Below are 22,500 nucleotides of genomic sequence, written 5' to 3' on the forward strand. Positions count from 1 at the left end.
TCCCTTACAATAGTTGATCACCAAGTCTCAATTCGAAACCGAGACAAACAGCAACTCGGAAATGGCTCATTGTATGTCAGAACGACCATTTTTGTCCTGAAGCCATTAATTAGTTGCTTATGTTGCATAATTTGCAAATTTGTAGTTAACCGTCACTTTTGAGGATGTATGGCGAAGCACACGAGACGTCAACTAAATAATTTCAGACATTACGCATGTTTATAATGTGTGCCATCGCTGCTTGCGTGTTATTTTTGATTAAGCTAAGATGGCCAAAGAAAAAGAGTATTTACGACATCTAATCACTTGCACTGCTGAGGCTGAACATAAGTGAGAGAATCAAATCCAGTAAAACGAAACAAATTTGCTCATTGGAGCAGATGCTCGTTCCGCGTGGATAAAAAACGAAACGAACGATTCCACTTTGTCAGAAATAAACATTAGACTACTTGACCGTGAGTATAATTAATTTCTTGAAAAATCGAGATTATAGAACTTTATCTGTGGGTAAGATGGAATCAAGCATATTAGCGTTATTTTTAGGTTTTCGTTAAAGGAAACCTCCACTCTTACTGCAGAATAAGTTTAACCCAAAGGAAATTATGTTTACAAACAAATGTGTTCGAAAGTTGTTTTTGAAACAGTGTTTATATCAAGAAAAGTGAATTTTAAAATCGCTTATTTTTACTTTCAGATTTCGCGGGCGCAGCCATCTTGAATAATTGTGACGTGTTACCGTAATCCAATTGTTCTGACACAAAGAGCTTCTGTCTAATAACAATAGGGCAACCGTAACACGTCACAATTATTCAAGATGGCGGCGCTCGCGAAATTTGAAAATAAAAATAGGCGATTCTAAAACTTAAATAAATAAGTTTTAGTTATAATTATAAGTGTAAGTAAGTTTTATTTCGGATTCAAACACTTTCTTTCGAAATACTTTAGACTGACTTGACTGTAACGGTTATTTCCTGTGATTTGAAGTTATTTTTTGTTGAAGTGGAGGTTTCCTTTAAGAGAAGAGTCTGGGGGGGGCACTTTGCGACGTTAATTGTCTATTTCACGATAAGAGGGGTGTTGAGATTGGAGAGAAGTGCAGGAGGACACTTCGTGACGCTTATTCAAACAGGCGTTCGTCCATTTGCTTTGCATTTCGGGATATGTCTGATGAGGTTTGGAGTGCAGAGTGCACGCACTCAGTATGTAGTGGTCGTCTTACTGTTTATGGTCGCGAATGACTCCTTTAAAGTAACACCTTTTCACTCATTTACCGGCGGGGAGATCCGTTTCCAGTCGTTTAGTGCCAAGTGGTTCGCCCCATTGACGCTGATCCTAGGAGCTGGCCTACGAAGCCAAGACTTTGTTGAGGTAGATTAATTGGTAGATAACCTAATTGAGTCACCTGGCCCTTTAAGCCCCTGGAGGCTGGGCATGAGGTTAACAGTATCGTGCCCAGTCTCAAGCTTCTGTGGACCTCAACTCAATATTTTTAGACATTTTTTTATGCAACGACCAGCTGAACAAGGTGGAAGCGCCGGATCTTGAGAGATCTAGCCAGCAAATAATGTACAGATTAAAAACAAAATAATAATGCAACGCTGGTTGTACGGCTGTGAGGATGTATATTTTTTGATTTCCCGAAACTTTCGTCAGGCACGGCCTGACTTCTTCAGGGAGTTAAGTTATTTGCCGTTACAATTTTTTACAATTCATATATACCCAGTTTTCTTATCGCTTATATTTGAATTTCAAATCACTTAACTTCCTGAAGAAGTCAGGCCGTGTAGACGAAATATTGGAAAATCAAACTGAAAATATAGTCAGCCGCACAACCAGTCTTTCTTTATTATTTTGTTTTCAATATTTTTGCAGCTATTTAATAATTGACAGGCATGATAGATAATAGGATTTATTTCTGAATATATGCTTTATTATCATTATTATTATTATTATTATTATTATTATGATACGTGAGAATTCCAATAGAGCTTGCAGGCTTAAAACAATTGAATGCATTTTGCAATAATTTTTCCAATAATTTTGGGTATGGTTATATAGTCGAAATTGAAAGAACTGTTCCACGCCACCTGGATTTTTCAGTTGTCTGTAAGAAGCAATTGCTTAAATTGTCCAGATAAGTGCATTTTCCATTTTGGGTATATATTTTGATGGCTTGTTGACCAATGTCAAACGGCTTTGCATCGGTGATGAAATATTTAACATTCTTTAAACTTGATACATCACCAACGGCGTTGCCTAGTTACATTGTTTGCATCGTATTTTATAGTGCACGATTTCTTGTTTTATCATAAGTTCTCAGATAAACATTTACTCCTCGAAAAGAAGTATTTAACTGGAGTCACAGTATGATTCAGTATTAACCAGAGATACAAATTGCTCGGACGATATCCTAACATTCGGCCGGAAGTTTGGGTACGCGAATAAAACATATTTTATAAATACTACATAGTGGACAACTCTTCGCCAGTGCACAATTTGTCGATGACCTCGCAGTTTGCTTGAGCAAATATAATACGTAATCGTGAAGAGGATTATTTAACAGAAGTTGACAGAGACCGCGGAATCGTTGAGTGTTCGAGTCACAACAAATCGAAGACTTTCATCGCAACATTTGTCTGAACGTGTCTCCTCTCTGTCTCATTCCTTGTAAACCCCGAACACAACTCCGACGGCAAAAAGCGATTCGTTCCTGAAGCTTTCAGAGACAAATCGATCCGAATCAGTGTTCCACACTGATCGACTCGCTATGCGAATCCCCTGTCCTTTGTTTTGTCCAATTGTCACGGTGCAGACAAACTTGAATCGTGTGCATTCCAACATTTTCAAATCACTCATGATGGAATTGGACATTGCCTTCGCCAGCTCCCTACACAACTTGGCGTCGTACTTTTGCGATTCAAGCGACTGAAGATGTTGTAAAATAATCGCTCTAACCTCAGCTACGCTAAAGCATATGTCTGGCTCCATCTTGTAAGTGTTCTCGGTAATAGTTGCTGTTCCCCTTGGTCTAACAGCAGAATGAGTGGACGACGCTTGTTCGACGGAACCAACTGGACAAGAGAAATATGTCATGAGGAAATTCCCTTTTTGAGGTGGAATCTTTGGCGTAGGAAAGAACAAACTTGAAGCACTGGAATTACTTCTTGCACGAGATGTACGGTCATCCATGATGGTAAATCTAAGATCGATAAAATTCAAACGAGGATTAAAAAGTGAAAAATGATATCTTTCTATAGAGATAAGGCTCAGTAATGCCGAGTTGGGTAGTGTAACGCAATTTTAGAGAAGGCCAGATTGTTTAACTGAAAGTAGTATCGAAAGTAGTAGGAAAGCGTCAAATTTCTGCACGATTTTTTCCTAGAAACGTCTCCTATGACTTAGTTGGGAAAGTGTGACACTAAGAGACTTTTTATTTGTCTCAGATGAAGACTATAATTCGAAGTTCTCATCTCATAGCTCTTGATCCAAAAATTCGGCAGGGCGTTAAAGTTCACACACTTCTCAAAGGGTGGTTTGTGGTCTACCCCACGAGACGATTTCTCGTTGATCAAGAGTTCCATTGCTTTTTTTGTGTGTGTTTCTCGTTCGTTGCCTCATACAATGCAGATGTTTGGTTCGCAAACATTTAACTTTGTTGAGTTTGCAAAGGGAGGTCGCAAATATGGTCGCCCAGGGCGGAGTGTACCAAAAAGAAGGTGTGAACAAAATAATACATGCAGCAAAAGTAAGCCGCGGTTATTTAGATTAAGGCCCCGTTCACACGTATCCTTTTTCCCTGTGGTTAACAAATTTTCAGGTCCACAACGGCGGTAAAGTATTCAAATCGAATTTGCCAGTCCACACGTATTCTAGCATCCCGAACTCCTCTGTGACTATTGTCAAAAGAGCATGCGCCATCAGTCGTGCGAGTTGCCCACAAGTTTGTTCAGCGGCCATGTTGAATATTACACGGTAAAGACTAGATCTGAGTTTGTAATGTCATCATCGGATTTGAAAATATCCACGATTCCAAATTCTTTGCGTATTCAAACCTTTCCACTCTGGAGAACGGCTTCAAAACGTTTCAGATTCGCCGGATACGTGTGGACAGTAAAAAAAGGCGAATCCACGAAGAAAAAGGTGCCGGTTAAAAAATATCCGGTTATAAGTGTAGACGTGTCCATCGAGTCTTATAGTACAGGGTTATGGTCCTGGTAGAGAGATTACCGGAACCAGTATACGGTTATCTCGATCCAACTCAACCAGTTCGTCACCAAGAAATTATCAAGCAATGGTTATGGTCGGTCGTACTTAAAGAACGCAACGTGCCTGGTAGCGAATTCTCTGATGGTTACTTATAAAGAGTGTAGAGGATACCAAAATCAGATATTAAAGAATGAAAACGCTGATATTCCGGACGTCAAAAAGAAAAAAGAGAAACTTAATTAATTAATCGTTTGCTTCTGTGACGTCATAATCATCATGATACAGTAGGAAAGAAAAAAAGCTTTAAAATTCGTTTTTTCTTTTTTTTGAGCAGATTAATTCATCGGTCCTTAACACCTCAACGTTGCTGCGTTTTGCCTTTACGTCTGTGAAGGGATATCCATCTACATCTTTCCACTAACGAAATCTAAGAAGAATTTTAGCGAAATCTATAGAGTTACGTTTTGAGCTTGCCACCGAGTTCATGAAGCGGACTTCTAGAAAGATTTTCTTAAGCTAGATGATGTTTGCTCTCCATTGACATAAGAGCTTCTTGCATACAATTAAATGTAGCTTAAAAAACTGCAATTCTTCGAATTCTTTCAATTCTTGGAATTGAAAACTTTTTCAGCTTCACCCTGTTTCTAAAAGCTTTGCTTTCATTAGGAAGTTTCCGGTCACATCCCTCAAAACTTTCTTGGAAAAAGGGGGTGTTGAAAATACGCAGTGGACTTCGTTCATTTTTCAGTTTCCTTCGATTTATTTCACAAGTGTTAATGGGTCTATTTCTACCTGACGTTGTGGCTTAGAAAAAATATCTCAGTTGACAGAAAAGCTCTCCATCAAGACCACAACTAGTTGAGGTAGAAATAAGCCCATAACACAGCTGCTGAAATAAATCAAAGGGAGACTTCGAAGGGAAAAATGACATTAGTTATGAATTAAAATATATCACGAACGACATATAAAGATCTCCAAAGATAAATTATACGCTGTGCAAGGTATACATAGAATAGACAATTTCCGAATTCTCACGGCTGGACTGTATCTAGCATGAAATGGAGGGCAAATCTTTTCAAATGCAAATTAATTTGCCCGCGTTAGCCTCCATTTCATGCTAGATCCAGTCCAACCGTTAGAATACGAAACTGGCCTATTCATCGACACTGAAGAGGAATTTTGATATCTCCAAATAAATTTTATGACTACGCTACAAATCAGTTGGCTCCTCTTATGTACGAGGGTAGAGCATCCCGCCCAATCAAAACTTAGCGGGTATCGAATCCGAATCGATTCCTGGTCGATGCATCGTTTTTCTTTTCTAGTCAATTTCTTTTGCATTGCTTCATAAGCTATCTTTTATGCACCGTGACCTGGAAAACTGTTCGCAAATAATAAAAACATGTTACTAAAACACCCTGTCACAAAAAAAGCGCATAGTACCTCACGTGACGTTTATCTCACAAAATTTTTGAATTAGAAAATTTCAATTGCAATTAAGCATCGGCCGGGATAGCTCAGTGGTTAGAGCACCCCGCCCAATTCAACCTTAGCGGGTTACGAATACAAATCGATTCCTGGCCGATGCTGTGTTTTTGTTCGTTTTTTTCTATAAAATTTTCTATTTCTTTTCTTTCTTTTTTTCTTTTCTTTCTTTTCTTCTATTTCTTTTCTATTTCTTTGAAACATCATAATGTTGCCATTCAAACTGTGCGCAAATTCACTAAATACTTTATTAATACAAGTGTTTTCAGAAAAGCGCTTTGTAACTGCTCTAAGGTCATTAAGACAAACTTGTTGCATGGAGAAATATAATAATACCAACCAGCATCGGCCGGGATAGCTCAGTGGTTAGAGCACCCCGCCCAATTCAACCTTAGCGGGTTTCGAATCCAAATCGATTCCTGGCCGATGCTGTGTTTTTGTTTGTTTTTCTATGAAATTTTCTATTTCTTTTGAAACATCATAATGTTGCCATCCAAACTGTGCGCAAATTAAGTAAATACTTTATTAATACAAGAGTTTTCAGAAACGTGCCCTGTAACTGCCCTAAAACCATTTAGACGATTTTGTTGCATGGAGAAATATTTTGTTGCAAACCAGCATCGCCCGGGATAGCTCAGTGGCTAGAGCACCCCGCCCAATTCAACCTTAGCGGGTTTCGAATCCAAATCGATTCCTGGCCGATGCTGTGTTTTTGTTGTTTTTAATTTCTGAGAAATTTTATATTTGTTTTGCAACATCATAATGTTGCCATTCAAACTGTGCGCAAATTTACTAAATACTTTATTAATACAAGAGTTTTCAGAAAAGCGCTTTGTAAGTGCTCTAAGGTCATTAAGAGAAACTTGTTGCATGGAGAAATATTTTATTGCAAACCAGCGTCGGCCAGGATAGCCCAGTGGTTAGAGCACCCCGCCCAATTCAATCTTAGCGGGTTTCGAATCCAAATCGATTCCTGGCCGATGCTGTGTTTTTGTTTGTTTTTCTATGAAAATTTCTATTTCTTTTAAAACATCATAATGTTGCCATCCAAACTGTGCACAAATTAAGTAAATACTTTAATAAAACAAGAGTTTTCAGAAACATGCCCTGTAACTGCTCTAAATCCATTTAGACGATTTTGTTGCATGGAGAAATATTCTATTGCAAACCAGCATAGGCAGGGATAGCTCAGTGGTTAGAGCACCCCGCCCAATTCAACCTTAGCGGGTTTCAAATCCAGATCGATTCCTGGCCGATGCTGTGTTTTTGATGTTTTTTTTTCTCTATGAAATTTTCTACTTGTTTTGCAACATCATAATGTTGCCATTCAAACTGTGCGCAAATTTACTAAATACTTTATTAATACAAGCGTTTTAAGAAACGCGCTTTGTAACTGCTTTAAGGTCATTAAGACGAACTTGTTGCATGGAGAAATATTTTATTGCAAACCAGCATCGGCCGGGATAGCTCAGTGGTTAGAGCAACCCGCCAATTCAACCTTAGCGGGTTTCGAATCCAAATCGATTCCTGGCCGATGCTGTGTTTTTGTTGTTTTGTCTTTCTATGAAATTTTATATTTGTTTTGAAACATCATAATGTTGCCATTCAAACTGTGCGCAATTTTACTAAATACTTTATTAATACAAGAGTTTTCAGAAAAGCGCTTTGTAACTGCTCTAAGGTCATTAAGACAAACTTGTTGCATGGAGAAATATAATAATACCAACCAGCATCGGCCGGGATAGCTCAGTGGTTAGAGCACCTCGCCCAATTCAACCTTAGCGGGTTTCGAATCCAAATCGATTCCTGGCCGATGCTGTGTTTTTGTTTGTTTTTCTATGAAATTTTCTATTTCTTTTGAAACATCATAATGTTGTCATCGAAACTGTGCGCAAAATAATTAAATACTTTATTAATACAAGAGTTTTCAAAAACGTGCCCTGTAACTGCTCTAAAACCATTTAGACGATTTTGTTGCATGGAGAAATATTTTGTTGTAAACCAGCATCGGCCGGGATAGCTCAGTGGTTAGAGCACCCCGCCCAATTCAACCTTAGCAGGTTCCGAATCCAAATCGATTCCTGGCCGATGCTGTGTTTTTGTTGTTTTGTCTTTCTATGAAATTTTATATTTGTTTTGCAACATCATAATGTTGCCATCCAAACTGTGCGCAAATTTACCAAATACTTTATTAATACAAGAGTTTTCAGAAAAGCGCTTTGTAACTGCTCTAATGTCATTAAGACAAACTTGTTGCATGGAGAAATATAATAATACCAACCAGCAGCGGCCGGGATAGCTCATTGGTTAGAGCACGCCGCCGAATTCAACCTTAGCGGGTTTCGAATCCAAATCGATTCCTGGCCGATGCTGTGTTTTTGTTTGTTTTTTCTTTCTATGAAATTGTTTATTTGTTTTGCAACATCATAATGTTGCCATTCAAACTGTGCGCGAATTTACTAAATACTTTAATACAAGAGTTTTCAGAAAAGCGCTTTGAAACTGCTCTAAGGTCATTAAGACGAACTTGTTGCATGGAGAAATATTTTATTGCAAAGCAGCATCGGACAGGATAGCTCAGTGGTTAGAGGACCCCGCCCAATTCAACCTTAGCGAGTTTTGAATCTAAATTGATTCTGGCTGGTGCTATTTTTTTTTTTGTATGAAATTTCTTTTGCAACATCTTAATGTTGCTATTCAAACCTGCGCAAATTAACTGAGTACTTTACCGTGGATAAAGATTTAAATTAATACAAGAGTTTTCTGAAAAGCGCTTTGTAACTGCCTTGAGGTCATTTAGACAAACTTGTTGTGTAGAGAAATATTCTATTGCAAACTAGCGTCGGCCGGGATAGCTCACTGGTTAGAGTATACAATCCAACTCAACCTTAGCGGGTTTTGAACCTGGATTGAATCCTGGAAGATGCTGTGTTGTTTTTTCTTTGGCTGCTACGAATTGCTTTCTTGATAAGAGGTCTCTTTCTTCCTGAAACGTTTGACAGAAACGAAGAACTTTCAATTGAGCGTAATATTTTGGAAAACACAATATAAAATTTGTTTTGTTTTGTTTTTTTGTGGGGGTGGGGGTCCTGGCTTTAGCTTGAAAACTCGGCTTCAAAAGCGTGTGTAGAAATCAATCGCGGAGTTATCTGTGATTGGCTCTTACCTTTCTAATCCATATTCATTATATTTGCGAAAATTTCCCTCATTTCTCCCAAACTGCCGAAGTGGCAAGATGTGTGGAGTTTTTGCTTTCTTGTTTGTCGTTGTTATGGAACGTTTGTTGGACCATGAATAAGGAATTCACTCTTTCCGTTCTTTAAACGGTAAGTTTTAGCAATGCTGCACAAGGTTTGCTGTATCTCTCGTGAAGCGGCGAAGAAAGCAATCAAATATATTTTTGTGTAGTGAGTTCTCGCGCGCGTGCTTTGCGACTTGTTCGTCTTGTTTAAATTTACCTTTCCTTCGCGTTCATAAAAAGATATTCGTTTATTTCTAACTTATTTTAACGATGTTTAAAAACTTCACTTATAACATGGGATGTTGATGTTCACTTTGCTCGTTCTTACGTATACGTGAAAGTCTTGCAAGGCTGAAGATTTAATATGTGTGTTAGTTGCATGAACAAAATATCGGGATGGTTTACATTACAAAAAAAACAAAAAGTGACCTGTTTTATTTTCTTCTCCTCTCAGGGAACGATACGTGTGGAACACCAAGAGGATGGAAACTGATAGCAGACGTAGCACGCATCAACACTTGGCCCGTTAGTAAGGTGAATATGTTATCTCTTTGTACATTTAGTTGAGCATCTGGCGTTTAATTTAAAACCTATTCCTTTGATCTGCATTTCATCTCACCTATTGTGCTTTTTATTTGTTTTTCTTAGACGGCATAAAACTGGACGAAGAATGAATACATTTTGGAATAACTAGAAGTCCGAAAGAAAGACACGAATTGAAGAGTCGGAAGGGAATTCGACAAAGATAAGATCATTGGAACTTATTTTGCTTAGAAATGGCAGCTGAACCGTTTGAGCAAAGCTTTAATTAGAATCAGCAGTATTTTTATCCTTGGCTAGGAAGTTGTTTCGTCAAAAAATGCCACAGTTGATCGCTCAGTGACCTACAATCTTGGACAAAACTCGCTGGGAAAATCTGACCCTCCAATTTTCTGAGAAGATTAAATTCTTCCTATTTTTACCCTTCCCCTCCCCCCCCCCCCCCCCCATTCCATTGTTGGTTTAAAAAAACGGCCAAAGGCTTGCACAGTCTTTTGCATCACATTATCAAATTGGTATGGGGGAGGGAGGAGAGGGGGAGGGGGAGGACCAATATACTTTTTGAATGAATGTCAAATGATGCTTAATTAATGGTGGCTCGAATCAGTTTCAACGTTTCCACGTAACGCTCTTATTAGAAGGATCGGCACTACAACACTGTATCATGTATTAGCAATATTGTGGTACCAAATGAAACGCGGATTTTTTCTGAACAAGATGTAGTCATTATTGTGAGGTAATATGTCACCGTGGCAACGGTCAAGCCCTGTAAAAACACCCTTTATTTTATCTTTAGTTGCTTATATCTCAAAAACGAACTTGATGACCCAATTATTTATTTCTGAAAAGTAATGAGAAGGGAAAGATGAAACTTTCCGCAAAGTTTAAAAAAAATTTGTATGGCGGATTCAGAGCCACCTTAATTCTGTGATTTTTTTAAGGTGGCTCTGAACCTGCCGGACAGAATTTTTTAAAAGTTTGCCGAAAGTTTCATCGTGGCCTTCGAGTCACTTTTCGGCAATAAAAAAGGGGGGTCACCGAGTTTGTTTTTGAGATATGAGTAACTAAATCCAAAATATAGGGTGTTTTTGCTGGGCTTTCCTGTTGCCAAGGTAACTTATGACATCACAATAGTGATCACATCTTGTTTGGAAATAATCGGTGTTTCATATGGTACCATAACATTGCTGTTACGTGATAAAGTGTTGAAGCTTCATTCGATCTGAAGAATGTCTTCTAAGTGTTAAAACCCTTTCGAGCCTCCTTAACTAGAATTTCTCCCAAGAGTTTTGTCCAAGATTGTAGTTATAAACGTTGCAAACTTTTATGGTCACTTCGTGTAGCAACAGGCTTGAAATTTTTGAGGAGGTACACAATATTTCAGTCAACTAAAAACACCCATAATACATAATCGTAAGAGTTTCGCTATCAATAGTCGTTACTCACCTTAGCGTAGGTGGCTACTGGTGGATATCCACCACTAGCCACCGACACTAAGGTGAATAGTTGTTTTAATGTATACTAAAACAGTGAGATAATGCACCAAAAAAAGATGATTTTAACTCGTTTATTCCTGCAAAGATTACAACATTTTCGGACGCAAATTCTGCGCGAATTGTTCGGAGGTGAATAGCAAATTCAGTGTTTAAAAGTGTTTAAAACGCCTCCACAAAAACAAGAAAATAACTATAAAGCGAGGAGCATAATGTTTACAATCAAAATTGCTCAATTTTTTTTCCTATGAAAACGTTTGTATCCGAAATAAATGAAATCCAAAACGCTTGTTTTAGTTTTTAAATTTCCCCGACGCCACCATCTTGACCGATAGTCTCGTTTGGCGAGTCTCCAACTAATCAATAATATAATCAAGACAAAGGCAGGACTCGGGCGGTTTTCGATTGACTGTCGTAAAACCTAAACCAGAGCAATTAGTCTAACCAATCACAAGTGGCGCAGACAGCGCGATGAGCCAATCATAATTCGAAGCATTTACATGTAACCTGCACAAAAGACGCGAAAATGGGCGTGTTTCAAACTTAATTTAACTAATTAATGAATTAGAGCTTCAAAGGTTCAAAAGTCGGGCAATATACATTTCTGCAAGCTGTGCTGACAAACTGCTTGAACATTCATCTTACAAACCTACGTCTCGTAAATTGAAGCAATTTTAATGACGAACCTTGATGACAAGAAGGGTCTAAAGACTCTGGGAATCACCTGACAAATTGGCCCTAAAACTGATAACTTAAACAGCGATTTCAATGACCTGAACGTTTTTATAACAGACACAGCCTAGTCTAAAATACCGAACTTTGTCTCGCTAATCTTAACGAGGAACGTGTAAATATTGCAGCGCGGACCATACCTTGCACAAAATCGACTTTTGAATCTTACAAGAACCCTACGACATCCATGTTACCTATACAGACCGATAACTTGTGTCCAACAGCTTCGTATCTCAAGGACAAAGACGACCGAACCCAATCACAGACTTACTGCAGTTTAATAACATCACATGGTATTTGAAAATTGGAAATAATAAATAAACAATTAAACAAATAAATTGATAAATAATTTAACAGATACTCTCTAACCTATTCCTCGACGTTTTTCAAAGTAATGTAACTTTTTCAAACATGAAAAAATCTAGAAAATGTCTTACATGTAACTGTGTGGTTTATGTTAATGATATACCTCCTCAAAAATGCCAACTTGTCCGCTACACTTAGCAGAAAACGAGTTTTATCGAATAAATCTAATGTCTGGCACTGCAATACAGGGAGATTTGATATCTGGGCTTTGCTGAAGTTATACAGACCACAAAACCAAACTAAGAAATACTAAACAAATATCCGAGAAAAAGAACAAAATATCGCTAACTTGTACTTATCTATATGTAGAAAGATTACGTTTCGTGATGAGGCTAGGAGAGCCACCACAAATGCACGAAAGTCGTCAAAATGGATGTTTTAAACAGCTTGATTTTGGCCTGGTTGATTTCGATAAACATGAAGTCCTTTGCTTCTTCAAGTGAATTTTTACGTGCCATTTTATCATTCAAGTATGCGCCCACTGACGCGAGGAGAAAGAACCATTATTCATGACAAGTAAAAAGGGTTCGATATATACTTCGTCTCACCGGACAATAGAATAGGTTTAATAGGTGGACCCAGTTGTAAAGCTGGGCAGCAAAAATTACCAGTGACATGAAATGTAAAAAGAACTTCGTTCTCCTTTGTAACCTAATTGGCTTCTGAAACTTAGACAGTGTTAGTTCGAATTCTCTTAATTAACGTCAATTCCGTGAAAATTAGTCGCTCCGAACATTTTTAATTTCGTGATTCGTCACCGGCAAACGAATTGCAAAGATCAACTAAAATAGTCATTTATTTTGGCTCCATTTGTTTGCTTTGGTCTGTATAACTATAACAGCACAGTGCGAACAAAAAGCAGCACAAGGAAGCAGAGTTTTTCACTCTTAAACAGACATTACGTTATATGATAAGCTTTTGCAGTTAATTTGAAAAGGGGGAGAGACGTTTTCTTCCGGACAACAGGAAGCGCTCGGCGACGCATGATGTTAACAATAGTTTCCGGCTTTGCGCAATAGACTGTTAACCGTTTCTCAAAATTGCTATCTTGGCTATTGGGCAAACATGTGTTTAATTGCTATCTATGGATGGGGTATTGACTGACTTTGAACCTTTCAAGAACTCAGTTTGAAAGCAACAAGTTTTGAGAATTTGAAAGAATATTTGATAGAATTCACTGGACAAAATGTTCCTCTGTTATTTCGAGCAAATTTTTGCATTATGACTAAAGGATGGTTTGTGGTATAGCCTTAGCTTACATTCAGAGCTCAACCAACAGAGTGACTGATTGTCAAACTTTAACATATATGATTCATAACTAGCAAACTTAGGACGTTTCAAGCCAAGGATTCGGCCAGTAGATCAACAGTTGGAATTCTCGTGATGATTTTCTGTTCCGAAGAATTGTTACAATTTGCTAACCACTTAAAAGAATTAGTTGAAAGATGAAAGGAAGATGATCTTCGCAGTTATGTGGGCAATTTAAGCAATTCTCTTAGAGACACCTGAAAATCCGGCTAATCCAGGTGGATTCGAACCAGTGACCTCAGCTATGCCGATGCGAACAATAACTCTACCAACTGAGCTATAAAGCCACTCAGTTTGGAGCACATTTAAATTTACATTATTTCAAAATCCGTTCCGTATTTTTTTTTCCATCTCGGCTCATAAGCGTAATCAGTGATACAGACCTGATTGTTTCGTTCTTTTGGAAATATATACCAAACGATTCCTTTCAATAGGATTTTAGTCAAATTTCAAACTTAACTAATTAATGAATTGGAGCTTTAAAGGTTCAAAGTCGGGCAATATAACATACATGGACGGTAATTTTGGTTGGCATTAGATTCCATCCACCAAAACCACCCTAGCAGAGAGAGAGTCGACTGAGGTTGAATTCAAACACACTTCGTGATGCCTTGTACATAGTACTTCGTGTCAAGCCACCTTCACATCAACATTTAGAATATCTATACAGAAAGTATCCCAAACACTCATAAAAGCTAACCCTAACCCTAATTAGGACTAAAGAGAAGTTTCTAGGCCTAAGGTTAGCTTTTATGAATGCTTAGGGTTATTTCGTTCTAGATATTCTAAATGTTAATGTGAAGGTGGCTTGACACGAAGTACTATGTACAAGGCGTCACGAAGTGTGTTCGAATTTAACCTCAGTCTCTCTCTCTGCCACGGTGGTTTTGGTGGATGGAATCTAACGCCGACCGGTAATTTTAGCTGTGTTTGTACTCAAGCCGAGATTATTATTAGCAATATGGGAGCTTAGGCCCGGTTTAATTAAACGTCGAACTTCACATTGCCGAATCTAATGCAAATGAGCGAAAACAATAGACCTTTTTCATTTGCATTAGATTCGGAACATGTGAAGTTGGACGTTTAAGCCGGGCCTTAGTAACTCGGCGACGCATATAATAACACAGAAAAGGGTTTATCAACTAGGTTTATATGATAAATTGACCCCCTTAGAGAATTTTAAAAGCTGACGTTTCGAGCGTTTAGCCCTTTGACAGAGCGAATGGTTAAGGCTGGTTTTCACTGGCGACGGAGTCGGAGTCGGTATCGTAATCAGAAGCTCAGAGCGATACGATCATGAGTGAAAACAGGAGCCCATGAGTTCTGGTGAAAATCAAACTGTCGGAGTCGGAAGCAGAATACCGATTCCGCTCATGACTCCGTCGCTTACGATCCAGTGAAAAATGCATTGTCGTAGTCGGAAGCAGAAGCGGATGAATAAACCAATCACAAACAACGATTCCAAGCATTGTGATTGGTTGGCTCTACCGCATCTGCTTCCGACTCCGACAATCTAGTTTTCACTGAATCATAAGTGACGGAGTCATAAGCGGAGTAGCAAGAAAATGGAAACGTTCTGATTCTTCCGACTCCGATTTTCAGTAAGCCATAAGCGCTCTTACGACTTCGACGCTAGTGAAAACCAGCCTTAAGCGTTAATGCTCAAAACGTCAGCTTTCAAATTCCTCTACGGTCGTCAATTTGCCATATCAACCTAGTTGATAAACCCTCTTCTGTGTTTCACTTTCACACCGACGTATATGATACGTTTCTTTTGTCCGTGAGAAAAACGTCTTGTTATTGATTAAAAGCAACATGATAAATGTCGACAGTACAAACTTACAGGTTTAATTAGAAATAAAACACAAATCGCGGTGATAAACAATGTGAGGCAACCAATTTCTATGAACTTCAAGTTTTGTATGCTACAACAGATATTTTCAAAAATATTTCGTTGTAGCATATGAAACGTCAAGTTTATAAGAATGCGTTGCTTCTCACTGTCACTGCGATTTGTGTTTTATTTCTAATTAAACTTTGATAGACGAAAAACAAGAGTTTTAGGTTTAATAGCCAAAGTGTAGCCAAGTTCTTTCTTTTTCATTCTTAAAAACCATTCAATGGGACGACATAGTATTTTTTTTTCAGTCTTAAGTCAAAGGAACCATTTTAAAGTTTCCGTAATATCTTGTATAAAATTGTTCAAGAGCGAACGCCTTTAATTTTTTTTCTGTAAAAATATTGTCAGGCTAAACGCTGTGCAAATTTGGTGAAATTTTCCCGCCAAAAAACTTAGGAAAAGTACGGGCGCTTAAACTACGCATTCGCCAACTTTTTTAAAAAAATAAAATTACTTTCCAATATTATCACTGGTTACAAATGAGTGTTTTATCTTACATACTTGTAATGAACACGAACCACACAAACAAATAAAAGCAGAACTTTATTTCAACTTGTCTTCATTTATTATATTTGTTCTAGACAGTGCTTTGCCCCTTCTATTTTATTCTAAAAAAAAAATACGGCGCATGCGTATTGGGGACGCCGTATTTTTTCTAAGTGTCATTTTAGGCAAGGGGTCAAAGTCCACCTTAGTTGAAGCAGGTTCAAAATGAATTTTAATGCAGTCAAGAAACATCCCACAGTCTTACTGTTGATTTCCCAAATGTGTACGATTCGGAAAGAATTTTGACAAGTTAACAGGCAGTTACTGTTTTGCAGTAAGTTTGTCGCTTGAACTACTAGTCAGCTACTCAAGGTCGAAGAAAACTTAACAATAAATGCAAATGACTAATCGGTTTCCTCGCAATGTTTTCACTCGAGCTGTTGATCTTGGCGTTTCGATACCTTTCTGCAGGTTGTTTTTACCAGGCGATGACTTCGACTTCGAATTCGAATTCGACGTCATCGCCTGATGAAAACAAACTACATTAAGCAATCGACAACTGAAGTGACCACATTGCGAAATAAAACGATTAGTTAGTTTCAATGTAGACTGCTCGAATTCTCTTTCTGGGTTAGTCGAGAAGGAGTGAAAAAATCCGAAACCATATACAGCGTGCCGAGACTGGAACGAGGAGATTAAACGAGAAGAGACTGGGAAGAGGCCTCCTCTCTTCCCCATCCCCCCTCCGCTCGTTCGTTCCAGTTTGACTCGATCCAGTTGACTCGATCCCGTGCTAGTTTCAGTCCCACCGTGAGAGTTCGAAACTTTACACCGATTGATGGCAGTGAAAAACTTAACTGTTGATTAAAATTAAAACACCAGGGTCGACATGTAAACTAAAGGGCAATAGTGCAAAGATACTGACAGTGCAACCCGGACGTAACAAAAAAGAAACTATGACCTTCCCGGAAAGCCCGCGGATTTTGTTTGCGAAGCGCCAATTAACTTTGGCAGTATTGTAAGCAGACAAAAGGTCACAAAGTAGTCGTTCTCCCAAGATTTGAATAATATATATTTATTATTGAAAAGTACTACGTGATGCAAGCGATCGGCATATTGGCCTTTGAAACCATATATTTCTAGTCTAAAGAAAATTTGACCAGAATGTGTGCGACCGACTAACACAGGACACACCCGAATGATAAACTAATTTGTTTCAATAACTGAATAGCGTCTCTAAACAAATTAACATTGCACACGGTTGTAATAAAGTTACTTCCTGTACCGCATGTAGTTCTAATTATTATCAAAACGAAGCTACTCATTCTGAAAGAAAACCTAAGAAGATATTACAAAAGGAATTTGAAAACACCCGCAAGGGAAAGCGTGGAATAAATGAATGTTTGGTTGACAATGTACAAGTTTTATATTCAGTTTAAGTGGCGCCAATTGTTGAAATAATGCATTTGTGAACATAAACATCATGAAGATCGAAGTCCACTGTTTGAAAAGTATATTTGACTTCAGCAGAAGAACACAATGAAAAGGATTCCCTAATCTGCAAAACCGAATGCACGTAGAAAATAGTTCAGATCTTATCCCGCATCATAGTCAACTTAACTCCCATAGAGGGCCTACGAAATTTCTCCTCAAAATTTATTCGAACCTGTTGCAACCTTCTAAAATAATTGTTACCTCTGAAAAAGTTAAAATCAGGGAACGGGGAACGGGGAACGTGGAACGACGTTAATTTGAAGCGGGATTGCCTTCTTTTCAATAGGCCATCTCCGAGTTAATGTCTGCCTCGTCTTTAAAGCGAGTCTAAGTGCAAAGTTTTTCTAATGATAATTAGTTTTCTTTCCTTTGTAAAGTAGAACTAATTACCGGTACCGTCACAACTAACAACTAACAAGTAACTTTTAAAAAGTCCGGCTAGTATAAAAAAGACAATTTTCTCTCTGAAAGTGTTAACTTGAAACGGTGTTCACGAAAAGGAAAAAACAATTAGACGAAAACTTGCGACTTCTCTATGTTTGGCCCTACTTAAAAATCCCATAACCATCTCTCTTATCAGCCTAAAAGTTTTCCTAGAAAGTAAAAAACCTTACAAGTTAAAAAAATAGAGTAGAGCTCAAATCTGACATCCACAATTGATATTCATCGAGGGGTGCTTTCTTACAGTAAACCTCTAATCCTACAAGAAAAATTGCTTCAACTCGTAGAAAATAATGTTTGAAATCGAATTTGTTTGAAAATGTTTCAGAGAGAGTTTTGATCAGGGAAAAAAAGAGTTTCAGAATCGCTTATTCTCGCTATAAAATTTCCTTGACGAAACCATCTGAAATAATATCGACGTGAATGATTTGTGCCGCGAAGATGTGCTATTCTAAAACAAAGCGCGTTTGTATAACGATAATAATAATAATCTAATAATAACAATAATAATAATAATAATAATAATAATAATAATAATAATAATGACGACCACTACCACGACCACGATGACTACGATGGCAACGATGGCAACGAGGCAACGAGTAAACGACGACAGCAACAAGACAAAGACAAAGACAACGACAAGGACAGCGACAGCGACGATGACAAAGATGACAACGACGACAAAGACGGCGACAACGGAGGCGGCGACGGCGACGACGTCAGCGGCAACGACAAAGGCAACGACGAAGACGTCAAAGTCAACGGCAAAGTCAACGGCAAAGACGGCAAAATCAACAACGAAGACAACAAAGTCAACGACGAAGACAAAGACGACGACAGCAACGGTGACGATGACGACCAGCAGCGAACGACGACGGGAAGCGACGATGGAAACGACGACGACGGAAACGACGGCGACGATGACGATGGCGATAACGATAACGATAATAGAAAAATGATAATAATGATAATAATGATAATAATAGAAAAATGACAGAAAAATGATAATAATGATAATAATGATGATACTAGAAAATACTAGCAATACTCGTCACTATTATTTAAGATGGGTCCGGGAAATATGACAGTGAAGAAAAGGGATTCTAACATTCCTTTTTGTCTTCTAATGGAGATGCTTTGAAAATATTTGTAAAAATATTTTTTTTCGTGCTTTTTAAAGAATAAAAGATTCGACAGAAAGGGCTAAGGTACAAAGCAACGTCGATAAGCTAACAAACCTTGAAAAGCAGCCAATATCAAAATGTATACAGAAGTAAACTTAAAGTTTTGACATTGAAAACCTCGAAAATTAAGCGTATTACAGTCACTGTAAGAATCAATACAGAATCTAAAACGCAGAAATGTTTCAGAGAGAACTACGATTTTTCCGGTTATTAACCTTTGATGCCAATTAACAAAACATCTTTCTTGACAATAATTAACTGTAATGAACAAAAACAGACTGTTTTATTTCAAAGAAATTTTAGCTCTCATGAAATTGTGTATCGGGAGTTCGGGACTTGTGGAAAGATTATTTTTTTTCATATGATCATATGTTTCGATTGAAACACGCTCTAAGGAAAGTTGGAAGTAGACTGTATTCTGTCCAAATTTTTTGAATCAAAGAAATAACAGACAGGCAGTGTGGCCGAGTGTGGAGGGCCCTTGCCTTAAGGTACGGAGAATTTGATCTTGGTAGGCTCTGGTTTAACTTCTGGGCTACACTTGTTATAGCCAAGTGGTTTGCCTTCGGCCAGTTGGGATTCTTTAAAAGAAATTGTCGTTCTGTTGTTGTTTCATTGATTTCGTTTGTTGGTTATTGGCCCTGAAAAGCCTGTATGTGTAGGTGTGTAAATTACTCCAAATATAAATTTCCCTTATTTCACAAGTGTGATAACTACAGAAATATGAACAGTGTTTTGAGGTCTCAGTGGCCAATTGTTATGAAAAAACCAATCCAGTTTCAATGTAAATAGTAAAGGCGTTTTGGCCAAAAAGCTACTGAACGATTGCTACTAGCTTCGCTTGCAAAAGCGGTTGAAGTTTTAGAACGAAGAATGAACGCGCGACGCACGATCTCGCTGGCCCAAAATTTCAATTCATTCCAGCTTGCTTTTAGTGTACTAGAATGTTCCCCGGGGGATATATCAGAGGTTGCACTGTCAGTGTATCTTGAAAATCAGGGGCTTGTTCTTATGGGTCGTTCCTAATAACATACCATATTAACCAATGGCCTTACTCTAGCCTGAGCCGCACCCTACTGCGCATGCTTACTCTGCGCTTACAGCGTTTATTTCGAAAACAAGTTAAAACTCAAGTGGAACCTCGTCAAGCAGCCAGCCAGTTAGTAGATGCACCACCTCGTTATTTCAACCCTTGCTTCTTATCGCAAAAAATCAGTTCTAGTTCTATTCCTAGCTCGTCCCACCAGTTTTCATGTCTTTCACGTGTTGCACTTTTAACGCCTCAATTTGGTTGTTATATATTGTCTTCCGAAATTGGCTTATTCTGTAGAATGGAACTCGTTTCAAATCGACTAGGAATGAAAGTATCACACTCCTTTGGGGAGCATAGCTGGCGCAGTTGTCAGAACATTTGCTTCCCGCCAACATGGTCCGGGGTTCTATTCCCAGATTCGGCGTCACATGTGGATTCAGTTCGCTGATTCTCTACTAAGCTCCAAGAGGTTTTTTTTTTTCCTGGGTAGGTGTTCCCCTCTCCACAAAAAAACAATGCTTGGTTCAGTTGATTTGAGTTAAATTGATTTTAATTAATCTCTGTGTACATTGTCGCCAATTAAGGCTAGAAGACTTGGCACTTGAATAAAGTTCATTATTTTTATAATTCCTTTCTGCAGACATCTTTCCCTTGCTAATTTATTTTTCTCTTGGTGTTTTCACCCTTATAGTGGTTTTCAATTGGGTGTCGGAAGTAATTAGCGAATTGCTTTGGTTTATGAATACTTCACTCAGTGATTGCTTCAAAGTTCTCGCGCCACTTTTTCAACAAATCAGAAGTGAAACCAAAACCAATGGTGGCTCGCGCGTGCACATTTTCCCACGCTTTGTGTCGGCTACGTGTAATTACTTCACGTTTTGATTGGTTTACTGGATTGTCACCGTCCTTTTTAAATGGCCAAAGTAATTACTTTGGTTTTGGTCTTACGACATTCGATTGAAACTCGCTCTAAAATCAAGATATCCAGGTAATGCTTTTCCAGGAAAAAACTTCATGCCGGATCAGCCGGTTTATCCAAAATATGATGAAGACACCCCTCCCCTCGTTACGAACGAATCTTGATGGCCTGCCAATCATTATAAGGTACCACCCCCTTTTTATGAATGGCATTTCTATACCCTCCTGTCAATCAAAACTTGGCATCACCTTTCAAGAGTAAATCACTTTCGTTAGCGACGAAGCTCTGCCAGCCAACCCTACTGATAATGAATTCCTCTATTGAGAGATATCCTCTGATGAACCAATTCTTACATGGAAGCGCCATAATCAACCCCATCGGCACGACTGAAATTTCTCCGTTCCTCCTAATGTTGGCAAGCATAATCTTGCACTTCCCCTTAACGGCACGACCTAAACGACAATTGACAGTTGTCAATCATAATTTGATAAAATCCCGCTGAGATTTCAGCGAGTCCGCCAAATGTTCCCATCACAACGATTTGATATCCAACGAAACTGCATAATAATCCACTATTCATGATGGTATTAACGAGGTTCCACTGTAATCAATATGCGTGGCCGAGGCTTGCGTCTGCGTAGTAACTGCATACAGAGCGTTTCCTTTCAATAGAGTAGCCGAATCATTGGTTAATATGTTTATTATTTCACCTTTTCTTGCTTCTGCGACGATCATCCTCTTCTTTCTTGATGGAATATTCAACATCTCTAAATTACGTAACAGGAGGCACGTTTTCCAACGAGCAAGAGAGCGATTTGGGCTAGTATGTAGCTGCGAATTTTTGGAAGCAAAACAAAAACAAAATGGCGGGCCCTAAGCTGTTCTTCGCGCTCTCCGAGGAGATAACTCTCCCTTTTATAATTATAAAGTACGAAGGCGCAAGTTGCCCTAAGGGACGCATTTTTGGAAAGGCTCTCTTTCCCCGAAAACCAAAAACGTACCTTCCCCTAGCGACATATTCTACCTTTACTTGCTTCTCCGAATATTGTCTTCCTTTCTTGCTTGATTTTGACACCGTCTTTGAATTTCCTTGTCCAATGCTTCATCCTACGCCAAAATAAAAACAAAAAGAACGTCATTCGACGGATACAGGACACGAAATCGTTTAAATTGTTTACAATAGCTTTACTTTTGCTGTGAACATCAAGGAGACGTTTTTTTGTTTGTTTCTTTGTACGAAATATCTCCTGTCGTCCGGTAGTGTTTGTATAGGTAATAGCATGATTTGTAGTGGTATTTGGGATAAATACCGTGAGTGATATTTTAAAATTGTTATACATAATTTGGGACAATTTTGAAATAACACGAGTGGTATTTATGCCAAATATCACATACAAATCACGCTAATATTTGTTTATACTACAACGTGAGAAATTCATGTAACGCGAAGAACTTTTGCAACTTTTCGTCAAGTTGTTTCGCTTCGTAGGCGAGCAAATTGGTTTCGAAGTTCTTGTTTTCGGCCCAGCTGGTCCAGACATGCCAGGTCGATGTACTTTTCATCGTATTTTGGTTTTCTGAATTTTCTTTTAGTTCTTGACTCTTCTGAATTTCAAAATCTGGAAATATTTCCGTCATTTTTTCGTAACTCGCGCGACAAAATTATTTC

The 22,500-nt window shown here is 38.3% G+C and overlaps 1 protein-coding gene and 2 long non-coding RNA genes across 3 annotated transcripts in view; 1 reads left to right on the top strand and 2 right to left on the bottom strand.

Annotated features, from left to right (window-relative positions):
• Window positions 1–1,896: 1,896 nt before the first annotated feature.
• Window positions 1,897–3,245, bottom strand: LOC138023766 (dynein light chain Tctex-type 5-B-like). Its single transcript, XM_068870833.1, has one exon. The coding sequence runs from the start codon at window positions 3,187–3,189 to the stop codon at window positions 2,659–2,661; it is 531 nt and encodes a 176-aa protein (XP_068726934.1). The 5' UTR covers window positions 3,190–3,245; the 3' UTR covers window positions 1,897–2,658.
• A 5,237-nt stretch (window positions 3,246–8,482) lies between these two features.
• The window catches only part of LOC138023862 (uncharacterized), a 15,561-nt gene continuing 1,543 nt past the window's right edge, over window positions 8,483–22,500 (bottom strand). Inside the window, exons 3-4 of the long non-coding RNA XR_011126806.1 lie at window positions 21,856–21,938; window positions 8,483–8,677 (exon numbers count right to left, since the gene is read on the bottom strand). This is a non-coding gene — a long non-coding RNA (uncharacterized lncRNA). The remainder of the gene's footprint in view (window positions 8,678–21,855; window positions 21,939–22,500) is intronic.
• Window positions 8,921–9,914, top strand: LOC138023663 (uncharacterized). Its single transcript, XR_011126726.1, has 3 exons — window positions 8,921–9,017; window positions 9,387–9,466; window positions 9,581–9,914. It is a non-coding gene; the product is annotated as an uncharacterized lncRNA (long non-coding RNA).

The sequence above is a fragment of the Montipora capricornis genome, chromosome 11, assembly GCF_036669925.1.
Source record: "Montipora capricornis isolate CH-2021 chromosome 11, ASM3666992v2, whole genome shotgun sequence".
NCBI lineage: Eukaryota > Metazoa > Cnidaria > Anthozoa > Scleractinia > Acroporidae > Montipora > Montipora capricornis.

Excerpts from the sequence above, each read along its gene's own strand:
- LOC138023766 (XM_068870833.1), bottom strand. The coding sequence starts at position 3,189 with ATGGATGACCGTACATCTCGTGCAAGAAGTAATTCCAGTGCTTCAAGT.